A 13,067-nucleotide genomic window follows, 5' to 3' on the forward strand; every position below is an offset into this window, starting at 1 on the left:
GACATGACTTAAATTATGTCATCTCTTGGGGCGCCTGGGTGGCTCAGTTAAGCGTCCGATTTCAGCTCAGGTCATTATCTCATAGTCCGTGAGTTCGAGCTCCGCATGGGGCTCTGTGCTGACAGCTCGGAGCCTGGAGCCCATTGCAGATTCTGTGTCTCCCTCTCTCTCTGCCCCTCCCCTGCTCATGCTCTGTCTCTCTCTGTCTCAAAAATAAATAAAAACGTTAAAAAAAATATGTCATCTCTGCAGAACCTGGGTGGCTCAGTCAGGTAAGTGTCCGACTTTGGCTCAGGTCACGATCTCATGGTTGGTGAGTTCGAGCCCCACAGAGGGCTCTCTGCTGTCAGTGCACAGCCCACCTCAGATCCTCCCTCTCCCTCTCTCTCTGCCCCTCCCCCACTTGCACGTGCACTCTCTCTCAAAAATAAACAAACATTAAATTATGTCATCTCATCTACCCAACAACTTTGAGAAGTAGGCAGTGGCACCCCCATTTTACAGAGGAGTGAAACTGAATTCAAGCCCTTGACGTCGATAAGTGACAAGAGCCAGGATTTGAATACCTGTGTCTGCAGGCTCCAGTGCCCACACGCTCTGCCACCGCGCTATTTCCCAGGGTGCCCTCAGCGGCCCGAGAGACATCTCCACTTGGATATTCTGCAGACGCCTCAATTTCAACATGTCCGATATTGACCTCATTGTCTGCCTACTTTCTGCCCCAATCTGCCTTTTCCTCTTTTCTCCATAACAATAAATGGCACCATAGGCCCAAGGAGGCCCAAGCTAGAAGTCTTTCTAGATTCGTCCTGACCCTTCCTCCCCAGCATCCAGCCTTCCACCACATCCTGGTGAGTCCTTCTTCCACTTTTCTCCAGTCCTACTGCTGTTACCTTTGAGGGCCATCCATCCCCTTCCCTCTTTGGGTTCCTGCAGCAGCCTCCTTATCAGTCTCCCTGCCTCGATGTTCTCTGCTCCATTCCTTCCCCCGTGCTGGCCCGCGTGACCTTTCTTGAGCACATGTCTGATCACATCACTTTCCTGCTGTTTTCTGGGCCTCTGCAGCAGAGCGCAAAGCTGGCCATCCATGGGCTGAAATCCATCCAAGAAGACGTGTTTTGTTTGGTCCGTTGAGCATTCTTAAAACATTTTGAATTATTTGCCAACATTTAAAAATCAGGAAATTCCACGCGAAAGTTCAAATTTCTGGCTTCCCTTGCAAAACTGGAAAAAAAAAAAAAAACAACAACTGGCAACTCTGGGAACCACATCCCCGCAGGACAGTGGTTGGATTGAGCTGAGTGGTGGTTGCCCTCTTTAGAAGGGGCATGGGCTTTCCAGTTGGCCAGTCTCCAGCATCCTTAATGTCTCTTAGTCTCTGGTCACTCTCCTCCCAATTTCCTGCCTGAGCCTTGTGGCATCTGGGCACATGACCCTCCAAGTATGGGATGAAGCCCAAAGCCCCTCAGCGTGGCTCCTAAGGTCTTAGAGTAGACCAGCCCTCCACCAACATCTGGGTCTTACTCCTGGTCGCCACCCCTCTACACTGTCCACTGTGTCCCCAACTCTTAGCCATAGTTCTCTGAATTGCCTCGCTCCCAGGAGCTCACGTCTGCCTTTGTGCGAACTACTGGCTCTGGAATGTCTTGGCCCCTGGTTACGTCCTTCAGGACTGCTCCGTGTCCCCTCTACCAAGAAGTGGTCCTTGTTCCTACATCTTTTCTCCCTACCACCGCCCCCCCCCACCTCAAGCTGGGTTCTATTCGCCTATAATATGTAGCACAGACCGCAGGCATCACACCCATCATACTGGGTTCTAATTGTCGATTGGCATGTTTGCCTCCCCCGCGAGACTATGAGCCTGGACTGTAGGGAGCCTGTCTTCTTGATCTTCCTGTCCAGGGCTTGGAATATAATAGGTACTTAACAGCTGGTGAATGAATGGATGAATCAGTGAAAGACTGACTTAGGAAAATAACCACCCTGGGATGTAATGTTGGCGCCTACTTGCTTGGTGTGGAGGGTTCCAGTTTGCTTTCATTCTGGAGCCCCCCGCCAAGTCCCCATTTAGAGTGCCACCCCACAGCATTCTATAAGCCATGCACCTCCTCTGAAAGCTCTGGAATGCATCCAGGGCTACTGGGATGGTAGCTCCTAGTGATGGCTGGACGGAAAATACATCACTTTCGGTGCTCCAGGGGGAAGGAGTTGTGTAATGATTGGGAAATGGCATCGCCATTGGATGTGGCACGTTCTGTGGTTATTTGAAGAATAATGATGATGTGCTAAGGGCAGCATCTAACACCCATCGAACACTCACATCATACCCAATCCTGTATTACGAGTGCTGACGATATCATTGCCTTTATTCCTTGTGACAATTCTAAGAAGGAGGTAGGACTGGTATCCTGAGATTTAGGGGAGTTTCAACAACTTTTCCAGGGCCACGCAGGCAGTAAGAATCTAGACTTGAACCCAAATCTGCCTGTCATGACAGTTAACCTTCTCAACCACCCTACCATACTTCCTCAGTGGCATCCCTGTTTAGAAACATGAGGGAAAGATGAAAGTAAATGTGAAAGGGAAGGACATATGAATATATATACAGTTAGATTCCAATTAGCGATTAAGAAAAAAAAGAAAAGCAACTCCTGAGGCATAGAGAAAACAACCAAGTGCACGCACGTACACACACACACACACACACACACACACACACACACACACGTTAGCAGGGTTGCATTTGGGTAGTAGAAAGCTGGGGATGTTTTTCTTTGTTTTCTCCATCTTGTTTCTACTTTCTAGCATTTTCTGAATTTCCTTTAATGAGCATGTATTCCTTTCATAATAATAATAATAATAATAATAATAATAATAAAGAATCCTCCCTTCATAATGGCCCTGGCAATATGTGGCAGAACAGAGGGAATGGCTGGTGGGACTGGCTTTGAAGTAGATGTCACCGAGCAGCGAGGGGGTGTGTCAGCTGGCAGTGGCTGTGGCCTCAGCACCTGCACCTCAAGGGGCAAAGGAGAAGCGGGTCCCCAAGCCTGCCATCTCACCATCTTCCCCTTTTTCCTCCAGGTGCTTACACCCCAGAGCCCCTCAGCAGTTTCCGGTGGGCCCTTCTCTCAACTGGCCTCATGTTCTTTTACCACTTCAGCGTCTTGCAGATCCTGGGCCTGGTAAGTTCAGTTCTGTTCCCCTTCTATCCCCTCCGTTTGGACTTCTCCATAAATCTTGATAATCCTGGTTGGCGCTGGTGTATCGTTTTGTTTTGAAAATACAAGATGCCAAAGGCCAGGATGTCACATTGTTGTGTCTGGGTTGCTGATTTATGATCCACAGCCTGGACCTCTCCAGAGAAGTTTCTGAAGCCTTCAGTATTGATTGTTCCTTTCATCCCTGGGGAGGCAAACGTGCCCTTCACTGATGACCACCCGGGTCAGGAACAGTGAGCTGCAGCTGGAAGGGGGTTTGCTGTGGACCCCACGTTGGGGGGGTGGGGCACAGGGAGGCAGGACCTTAAGCCCAGGCCCCAGGGCCTGGAGGAGGCTTCTGACCTTGGGTCCATTCTGGGCCTACTCCCAGGCCCCAGGCTGTGTGGCCGGTGCAAGTACAGTGTTGGGGGACTCCCATGGCATTCTGGGGTGTTCAGACCCGCCTGGAGCGTGGATGATGGCTGGACTCAGTAGTTGAGTTATCCAGAGTCCAGAATTGCGGAGTGCATGGGTGTCTATTGGTGGCAGAGTGAGGAGGACGAGCTCGAGGCTGGGGGTCAGGAGACCTGAGGTCAAGTCCTGGCCCTGTCACCGTTCTGGGTCACCTCACCCTCGAGGGCAGAGAGCTCTCCACTCCTCTGTGACATGGTACAGATGCCCCCAGGCTCCCCGAGAGGTGCTGAGGACTTGTCTCTAACGTGAACAGGCTTGAAGGGCTTTGGAAGGCAGGTGCCATGGCCATCCTCGGGGCCAGAGTGACAGGTCTGGTTTTGTGCGTGAGCGACATTAGCGTAGCATCAGCCGTGTGGAGCCTCGCGAAACCTGACAGGACTACGGCACAGGCCCGATGTCACCCGTGCCTCTGTAGAAGCAGTCACTTTCCCTTCCCCACCTTGGCGTATCGCTGCTCTGCTCTGGTTTGCCTGGGGGGCAGTTTGAGCTCTTTGCCAATGGCGTGAATGCTTCCCGCGCTCTAGGAAGGAAGCAGTATGACGTTCACACTTACTCTGACCGCTCTCTACTGGGACTGCTTGATTCCAGAGGGGTCAGTGTCCTCGTGTCACCACACATAACCATGCTCAGTCCCACCTCCAGGCCGCGCCTCCTCCGAGGAAGGCACCATGCACTCCATTCCTCTCCATGACCCCCATCCATCCTTCATGAGTCCATTCAGGGTGCCACCTACTTCATGAAATCTTCTCTGAGGACTCAGGCCCCATGCTGTACACTCCTCAGTTCTCCTGGTGGGGAACACCTGGCGCGCACCGTCTGCTCTGAGCTCAGATGCGGTTGCCCATGCCAACGCGGTTGGCCTCCAGTTAAGCGGAGGCAGGGACCATGCCATTGACTATTCGGTCATCCCCTGATACCTCTCTGGGTACTAGGCTCATAGTAGTTGCTTAGGAATGACAGCAGGCTCTAGACCCAACCAGAAGGCAAGACTGAGCAAAACCAAACAGCTTTTCCATTGGATGGCCTCCCCCATCACCTCCCGAGGGCTCTAGCCTTGACCCACTCCAAAACCCTAGGGCAGAGAAATCCCACTATGAACAGGTGGGGATTTGTTAATCCCTCCTTGTTTAGTCCCCCAATAGGTAGAGATGGCTGAACTGGCGGAAGCCAGAGAAAGCCTCAGGATGGTGAACGCTCACTCTACCTCCCTTATCCCTGCAGGTCACCGAAGTGAATTTGAACAACATGCTGTGTCCGGCCATCTCAGACCCATTCTACGGCCCCTGGTATCGCATCTGGGCCTCGGGACACCAGACTCTCATGACCATGACCCACGGGAAGCTGGTCATCCTGTTCTCATACATGGCTGGGCCCTTGTGTAAATATCTGCTGGATTTGCTCCGGCTTCCAGCCAAGAAAATAGACTGAAGGTGCTTGTCTTTTTTTTTTTTTTTTTTTTTTTTCCCTGAGGAAGCAAGTCCTGACTTGACTTGGAGAACACCCAGTTCTTGATGAAATCATGGGGAGAGGGCAGTAGGATGTCTGGTGTATTTCTCTTTCCCTTCTCTCTGTCCCTTTCTTCCACACTCTTCCCTCCCCAGCTCTTCCGCCCAGGACATCTCCTGGGCCTGAGGCATCATGCTGAGGGTGGGATCCTTTCCCCTCCTCTTTGGCTCTTTCTCTCTGCTCCTAGTGGCCTTACGTGGGCGAAAGTAGTCAGTGGCTTTCACTCTGCTTGTTGGTGCTTTCATGACAGCTGGTTGAGGGGACGGGGACCAACAAGCAGTAGTTCTTTTGTTGGCATTGAGGTGATGAGATTGGGTTGGGTTTCATTTCTCCACTGCCAGGGACCTCCAGGCTTACGCCAGGGTCCCCTTTTGTCTCCAGCACAGCCCCCACCATGATGGGACCGAGGCCTTGTTTCTATACCAGCGGCATGCCAAGAGCCAAGGGATTTCCCCACTCATGGCCAAAATAGAACCTGCCAGAGTCTTCCCATTGGTGTCCCATGACTCAAAGCAAGCAGCCAACTAGCCACTCCCTCCAAGATGCTGCCCTGCGGTGGAAGGTGGGGGCACTACCCGACCCCAAGGCTAGATTCTTCTGGGGGTAGAGAGCTGTTGCAGTGGCAAAATCCAAAGTGAACAAGTTTAAAGTCTCCACAGCTCCTACTTGGCAGGACCCTGGGTCCATCCTGCCTGAGAGAGCTGAGAAGTGACCCACATCCCAGTGAGAAGTCAGCATAGAAATTAATCAATATAAGTGGTAACTTGAGAAAACTGTGATTTGAATCATATGCTCCATTTTAGTTCAATGTTGATAACAGATGCCCTTTTAATCTTGAGTGCCCCTTAAATGTTTCTCTCTCTCTCTCTCTTATTTTTAAAAGGCAGCTTCAGGGAAGAGTGAGCTGGAGTTGGTTGGGGTTTATTTTATTTTATTATTATTATTATTATTTTTTGTTTTTGTCAGTTTGTTTGCTTCTTTGTTTTTGGATGTTTGAGTTCAGAGAATCCTTGCATCAGGGCCTGTCTCTGCGGGGGCTCCTGTCCATCCGTTTCATGCTTTTTACGGGCTATGTCAGCATCCTGGGCTTGGAAAGATACAGATCCTGCCAGTGTTGTTTCCCGAGGGCCAGGGGTCATCACTGTAGCCAGATTCAGTGCTGAATTGTTTAGCATCGGGTGGGCATCACACACTCCCCTACTCCCCACCCAGCCCACCCTCGAAGCCCCTGTGTAGGTTGGAAGGGAGGTGCCAAGCAATCAGATCCCCATGGGTACAGGTTCAAGTGCTTCAGAAGAACACCTTCTGTTGAAAGACTTGAACTCAGTCACACATGGACTTGAAGGAGGGAGCCAGTGCCTGGGCATTTGCTGACTCCTTGTGGGCTTCAACTAAGAACAGGTTTGCTTCAGAACAGTAAAAGCTGGTTCAGTGACTTCCTCTGATGGCCCCCGTTCTCCTCTCCCACTGTGGGCAACTGGGAGGCTTTGGGCTGGGGTCCCGTATTTCAGCTGTTACCATATCAGACCCAGGTTGAGCGTCGGTGTCTCAGTGGTCGATTTTAGCAAATGGACCTAAGGAAGGCAGCAGAGTGCAGAAGAGTCTCTTTGAGCATGGTGAGGCCCCAGAAGCCACACCCGGGAGGGACTGCCCTTCTCCAGTGGCCTTGCTAGCCTGGAGGCCATCAATCCCCAGGGTGTGGGGGAGCCAGAGAGAGCACACCTACTACTCTCACTCCCCTTGAGCTCCTCATGACGCACAGCCTTCATTTTCTGCCGTCTTGGAGGGTCCGGCCAAATCTTTTTAGTGACTCTCACCCTGGGGTCGTCCTCTGGAAGGGGGCCCCTCTGGAGCAGCTAGACTCACCCTGCCCACTGTCAAACCGCTGCATGTAGGAATGGCTGGCGAGGAACTGTGCGAGGCCTCGGTGCCCCTTGGCTCGTCACAAAAGGGAAGGTTGGAAGGAGGTCACGGGAGGAGCCCCTGGGGGCATGTCCTGTCCCCTCCCAGAACAAGGAATCTCTCTGCAGGCAGATGGTCTATGCTGCAGCTGGGGGCCCGCAGCCTGGGTGTGGCAGACACTCCTCTTTGGAATGCCACCGTGGCACGGGGAGTCGGCACTCCCTCTCTTCCTCTCCGTCTCAGTGGCATGGCACAGGTTGCCCGTCAGCCCGGGCTTCCCTGCGTCAACATGCCTTTGCCCTGGCTCCAGCTCAGTGCCCCATTCGGGCTGATATTCTTTTGCTGGGAAGGAAAGAAGAAAGTGACATCCCGGAGGCAGCTACATGTGTCCAGGGAAGGGGGAGGTTGGAGGGGAGGTGCAGGACTTCCAGGGGGCCAGGCCAGCTCAGAAAAATATAGGCAGAAGGAATAGAGAGTGAGCCCTGTCCACAGGCTGCGCGTGGCATCGTGGCTTGTGTGGGAGGTGCTGGGGCGCTGCAAGTACCTGATGTGGTCTGTAGCTCACTCTTAACCTTGGGCCCAGCCCATGGTGAGAGGTGACCTGGGCACCCCTACAACAGCCTGCCTTGGAAGGTGGCCCCTGTGCCAGTGGGCCCGGGCTTCCCAGCTCCTGCCGAGGGCTTTCCTGGCAGGTGCCAAGGAGGTTCCCCAGCCACCTTGGCCAAGTTTCCATATGCCATTTGCCAGCGTGCGGGAGCTCGCTGCATGCGCGCGCGTGTGGGTATCTGAGAGAGTGTTCGTGGAAGTGGACAGTTTCTTCTCAAACAACCCCAGGAAGCGAAAGGAGGGCTTTCCCAGCCCCCAGGTAGTCTTGGCCAAGGATCTGGGCCAATGATAAGAGTCCGCTTAGCTGGCCAACTTTGTGGCATCAGCTCAGAATAGAAGAGATGGTCACGCCTGCTTGCAGCCCCCTCCCTCTTCCCAGGTGTACACATTCCTCTGTCCTCTCGCAGGGTGGTCTGGGGTTCAGTGGGATGGTCGGCTTCCGTCGCTGTCTGGTACCTCCAGGCTAGCTACCAGATCACCCCATTTTGCTGTAGCCTCGCTCAGGGTTTTGCCATTTGTGCTTGTGTTATGTGAAGTGGGCACAGCTCCCCACCGGTAGCAAGTTGTCGGTCTGTCTCTGCGCCCCAGGGCTGGGGCTCAGAGGTAACGGAAAGCCCTTGATCTCCCCCCTCCCTCGGCCAGAAGGACTTCCCTGGGTTTGTAGGCGTTGATCCAGAGTCATATGTCCTCTCTGGGAGATTGACGGGGAAGCCGGGGAGGAATGACAGTACAGGCCCAGATGCTGGTGCTGGTTTGCATAGGGAGGGTGTCCCTCAGGCCCTGGCAGGATCGGAGGCAGGCCCCAGCCTGGGGAAGGTCTTCCCACCCCATGGCCTGCCCTGCCCTCTCTGAAGGGGTTAGAGTCCACGAGACGGAGTGAGCCGCCTTCTTCTGAATATAGAGCGAGCCAGTACTGTGCTCAGGAAAACCTAGTCACTTGTCGCTGCTCTGTCTGTGACGTTTTCGTACACTGGTTTGCTACTCCGGGCACGAAACAAAAACAAAACAAAGTCGTTTCAAGCAACACTGTCGTTTTGGAAACTGGCTTTTCTTTTGGTGTGCGTTTTGTGTTCTATTCTAAGGAATTCTTCATTTATCTTGGTGTTATTGTGGTGGAGAGAATAAGATAGTCTCATTTTTGCCAGGAAATGGGCACATGCCTCTGTCCCCGCCCCCATCCTTCCCCATTTGCTGTGCACTGGGCAGATCCCTCCTGTCACGTCCCATCCCCCCACTCCCCCACTGGCTCCCTTTAGAACCAGTCTTTGTGGCCTCCTAGACAGCAGCAGGGAGAGTGCCCTTGCCAGGCTGGTTCTTGGGTAGCCCTGTGCCCCCACCAGTTTTCTCACCTCCCCGGGGCATCTTGTAATGTATTTTCCTCTGTTTTGTAAAACCTTCTGATTGTGCCGAAATGGTTTCTGCAGTCACCTTTAGAAATAAGTGGTCATTCATTTGTGTGCTTAGCATTCTGAACTTTCAGTCTTAGCTTTTTCTGTTGTTGAAGATCCCTGAGCGGTCCCCTCACCATGGGACTTTACTGTTCCAATGTTTTCTTCATTTACTCTGATTAAAAGATTTATGAGAACCCAGGAGTCCTGGCCTTCCTTTCCCAGAACCTTCTTAGAAGCCCATCTGCTTCGAAAAGTAGACAGAAAGGGGCCACTTGTCCTCCACACCATGGAGGGACCGCCAAGGGGCAGCTGGCGCTGTGCACAGCTTTGCCCCGGGAGCCCTGCAGCTGGCCCTGAGCTCCATGCACTGCCTGCTTCTGCTGGGGCTGCCCCGGACGCAACAGGCCTGCTTGCTTTTAGCAGGGACTGTCTTCTGGGGACATCTGCTGGCTTCCTGGAGCCCCACAGTGTGCTGGGCCATGTGGCGTGACTGCTCTTAGAGGAGGTAACTTAGAAACCTGACATGTCCAGGGCCATCTTTCCCGGGTTCCCCGAGGGCCGGCAGGTTCCGTGCCAGAACTGTTCAGCACAGGCAGACTGGCCCATGGGGTGGGGGTGGAACACTGTCAGCCCTGCCCCTTTGGGAACATTCCACCTGCCTTTCTAAAGCCACGCACTGAGCAGCCCGTGTTAACCGTGAACAGGCCAGCCTGCCTTTGTACCAGACAGAGGCCCTACTTGGTGTTTTGCTGCTTCTCGAAGGGACGCAGCTAGCCAACGTTCCTCCCCCCACCCCCCCCCCACCACCCCCGGTGCAGGTGGATCAGCTCGTTGGCTGATAGTTGGGCACCCAGGCTATCAATGAGGCAGGGGCCTGCAGTCCCAGGCTACAGAACCACTAGCTTGGGTCAGGCTCTCCGGCCGCCCCAGGCTCTCCACCTGCAGAACAATAGTGTGCGTGGTGTGGCGCTAAGTCCCTCCACACGCATGACCTCCTGTCACCCCCACAGAGGCACACTGAGCTGACTGGCAATGCCCTCTCTGTCAGAGAAAGCGGGCTCTGGGCTGAAGGAGACGCTGGCATGCGAAGGCAGTTTCGTTAGACTCTAAAGCCCACGGGCTTTGCGCTCTCCCTGGAAGCCGCTGCCTGTCTGTGGTGCCCGGATTAACAAGGCAGACCCCTGCCCAGGGCTGCCCGCGCCCACCCCGAGAGGAATGGGTGGAGAGCCAGGCAGTGGTGTGGAAGGCGAGAGAGGCAGGGGAACCCCACGAGTGTGCGAAGCAGAGAAGCCAAACCCATCTTTTCTTGTGACCCCGGTGAGCCCCAGAGCGGAGCTGAGAGTGGACGCGAGGCCAGGCAAGAGCTGGCCCAAGGGGCAGGACAGAAAGTGGCTGCTGGAGGGAGGTGAGGACAATTGGTCATGTGGCCTTTCCGTGTGGCTCCCTTTTCAGAAAGAGCTGTTGGGGGCAGCTGGGTGACTCCGTCAGTTAAGCGTCCAACTCTTGGTTTTGGCTCAGGTCATGATCTCATGGTTTGTGAGTTCGAGCCCCACATCAGGCTTCCTGCTGACAGTGCAGAGCCTGCTTGGGATTGTCTCTCTGCCCCTCCCCCTCTCATTCTTTCTCTCTCTCTCTCTCTCTCTCTCTCTGTCTCTCTCTCTCTCTCTCAAAAATAAATAAATAAACTTAAAAAAAAAAAAAAAGAAAGAGCTACACACCAGTGACCTAGGCCATGACCTTCTCTCCCCTGGCCTAGCGAGTCTGCTTCCGCCCGCCGCCTCTGTTCCAGTCTGTGTCCTGTGCCGCAGGCGGCAAATGCACATCTGCCTGCATTGCTTCCCTGGGTCCCGCAAACATCTTTCGCTTCATCTCCTCTCCCCCACGCCTCCCCCCTCCCCCGAGAACCATACACAGGGAGAGAGACCCTTTGCTCCAGCCCACTTTTCACGAAGTAACATTTTCCGCTTCCTTTTCTCTTTGTGCGGGTTTCTCAGCTCCCCAGTCTCCCTTCTTGTCCAAAGGCCTGAGCTCTAGTGTCCACTCCTGGGCCAGTCTTCCCTGAGCTGCAGTCCGAGTTAGGTACTTCGGCTTGGCTCCTGCAAGCACCCGGCACTCACTGTGGGGTGCCATGCACCCCCTTGCTAGGTAATGCATTCTGGCTCCCCGTACCTCTATAGACTGAGCTCCTGGAGGGCAGGGATGGGGTGTGATTCGTTCTCCAGCCCATGGGACAGGACCTGTTCCATAGAAGGTGCTCAGTGAACACCGATCTTACCCAGGAGTGCTGCCAAATGGCGAGAGGCACCACTGTCACCCCAAGGAGAAACCTTGCCACGCAAGCTGTCACCCATCCCGTGCATCCGTGGGTTCTCCCGCGTGGAGCCATGTGCCTTCGTTTGCCCAGGTGCCTTGAGCTGCAGCCTGGGGGCCTCCATGCTGAGCCTTCCCTGGACCCCTGGGTGGAGGGTGGGCAAGGCATCCGGCTACGTTTCTGGATCCTTGGGAGCTGTTCAGTCCCCACCAGGGTCGTCCCCCCCGCCCCGTTCCCTGGGGGCACACGGGTTGGTGTTGACACAGCCAAAGCCCCGCCTGCCCGTGGAATATGTCCCCTATCCCTCGGGGGGGGGGGGAGGTAGGGAGCGGCTTGGGGTGGTTACAGCGTGATCCCCCCAGTGAATTTTCCCCTTGTCCTGGTTTGCCAAGGCCGGTGGAGAGACGGAGCTACAGACGTCAGTCTGACAAACGCAATGGCTTATTCAAAGGATGTGTGGTTTGCTGACCTTGGCAACAGGCGAGGCCGGCCTCGTCCAAAGTCAAGGACTCCCTGTTACTGCCTGTACCCACCCCTCTCCCAGTCAGCATTCGCCCGGCATCCAGAGTGCACATCTGGGGTGTCTGAGCTGCCTGGCAAGGAGGTTTAAGTGTCTGCCAGGGGCGCGGTAGGGAAGGCTGCTCCTGTTGCTAATGGATGACCCGAAGGGCTCTGCCGCCCACAGCTGACTTCTAACGTCAGTGCGGCACCTCTGGGAGTCTCACAGCAAGGCAGGTCTGGGCAGGGAGGTTCAACACTTCCTCAACAAAGCTCTGACAGGTGACGGGGCCGGTGGCACGGGCTGCATAGGTGTTCTTCTTTCCAGCGAGGCCTCGAAAACCTTACCTCTGCTCCAGCTACCAGTGCTCCCTGGTCTCTCCTGCCTCCTCCTCCCCCTCCCCATTCAAGGGGACCACCGGGGTGCCGCCTGCTCTGGCTGGCCCTTCAGCCATTCGTTTCCTACTTTCCAGGAGTCCCAGGTCCCTTTACTAGTCAATCTGTAGAAGACGACCCGGGGCTCTCCGGTCTCCTGCCTGCTGGGAATGGGGGGCCTTCCTGTGCCCCTCCAGGATACACCCCTGGAGTTCGAGAATGTGGGAGCTGACAGGATACTCAGGCAGGAGCTCCTAGATTTTCCTGCGTATTAGGATCACCTGGGGAGCTTTCATAAAAAAATCCCAATGCCCAGGCCTCGCCCCAGCTCATGATTCAAAGCAAACTTTTTTTGGTTTTGTTTTTACTCGAAGCTTCCAGGTTGTGAGTCATCTCTTTGACCTGACCCTCTACACCAGTGCCTTTTAAAAATAGAAATATTCAAGGCCTACCAACAAGTAGGAAGACTAATACCTAAATCCAGCTCAAGGAGAAGAACGTTACCAATGCCGTGGAAACCCACCCTTACACCGGAAATTTGGAGATTGTTCCTCAGAGCTTCAGGGAGCCTGGAGAAGGTCCTTAGGAGCCACCTCGGGGGGAGGGATGGGTGGGGGCAGAGTGGGTGAGGCGCTGATCTTTCCCCTTGCTTCCCCCGGAACAATTCTGGTTTTATTGTTTTGTACATTGAGGTCCTGTAAGTAATTTCATTGGGAAAGACATTTAAAAGTCACTTATTTCCACGCTCACTAGTCCTGTCTCCACTCTCCCCTGGATAGGGGTTGCTCTGTAATAGTGATAGGT

At 54.2% G+C, this 13,067-nt stretch overlaps 1 protein-coding gene across 6 annotated transcripts in view; it reads left to right on the plus strand.

The window, feature by feature from the left end:
* TMEM164 (transmembrane protein 164) overlaps positions 1 to 9,273 on the plus strand; it is a 167,299-nt gene extending 158,026 nt beyond the window's left edge. For 5 of the 6 annotated variants that reach the window (XM_047081842.1, XM_047081846.1, XM_047081843.1 and 2 more), the window contains 2 exons: positions 3,085 to 3,185; positions 4,896 to 5,103. In XM_047081842.1, coding sequence (XP_046937798.1) covers positions 3,085 to 3,185; positions 4,896 to 5,102 — 308 coding nt within the window. In that variant the 3' untranslated portion in view covers position 5,103. Of the gene's footprint in view, positions 1 to 3,084; positions 3,186 to 4,895 lie in introns of all 6 variants that reach the window. The other variant, XM_047081841.1, reaches the window with a different exon arrangement.
* Positions 9,274 to 13,067: the final 3,794 nt, after the last annotated feature.

Source organism: Lynx rufus, unplaced genomic scaffold, assembly GCF_022079265.1.
Source record: "Lynx rufus isolate CCGP_SWC_20201006 ecotype Redwood Valley unplaced genomic scaffold, mLynRuf1.p SCAF_19, whole genome shotgun sequence".
NCBI classification, from domain to species: Eukaryota; Metazoa; Chordata; class Mammalia; order Carnivora; family Felidae; genus Lynx; species Lynx rufus.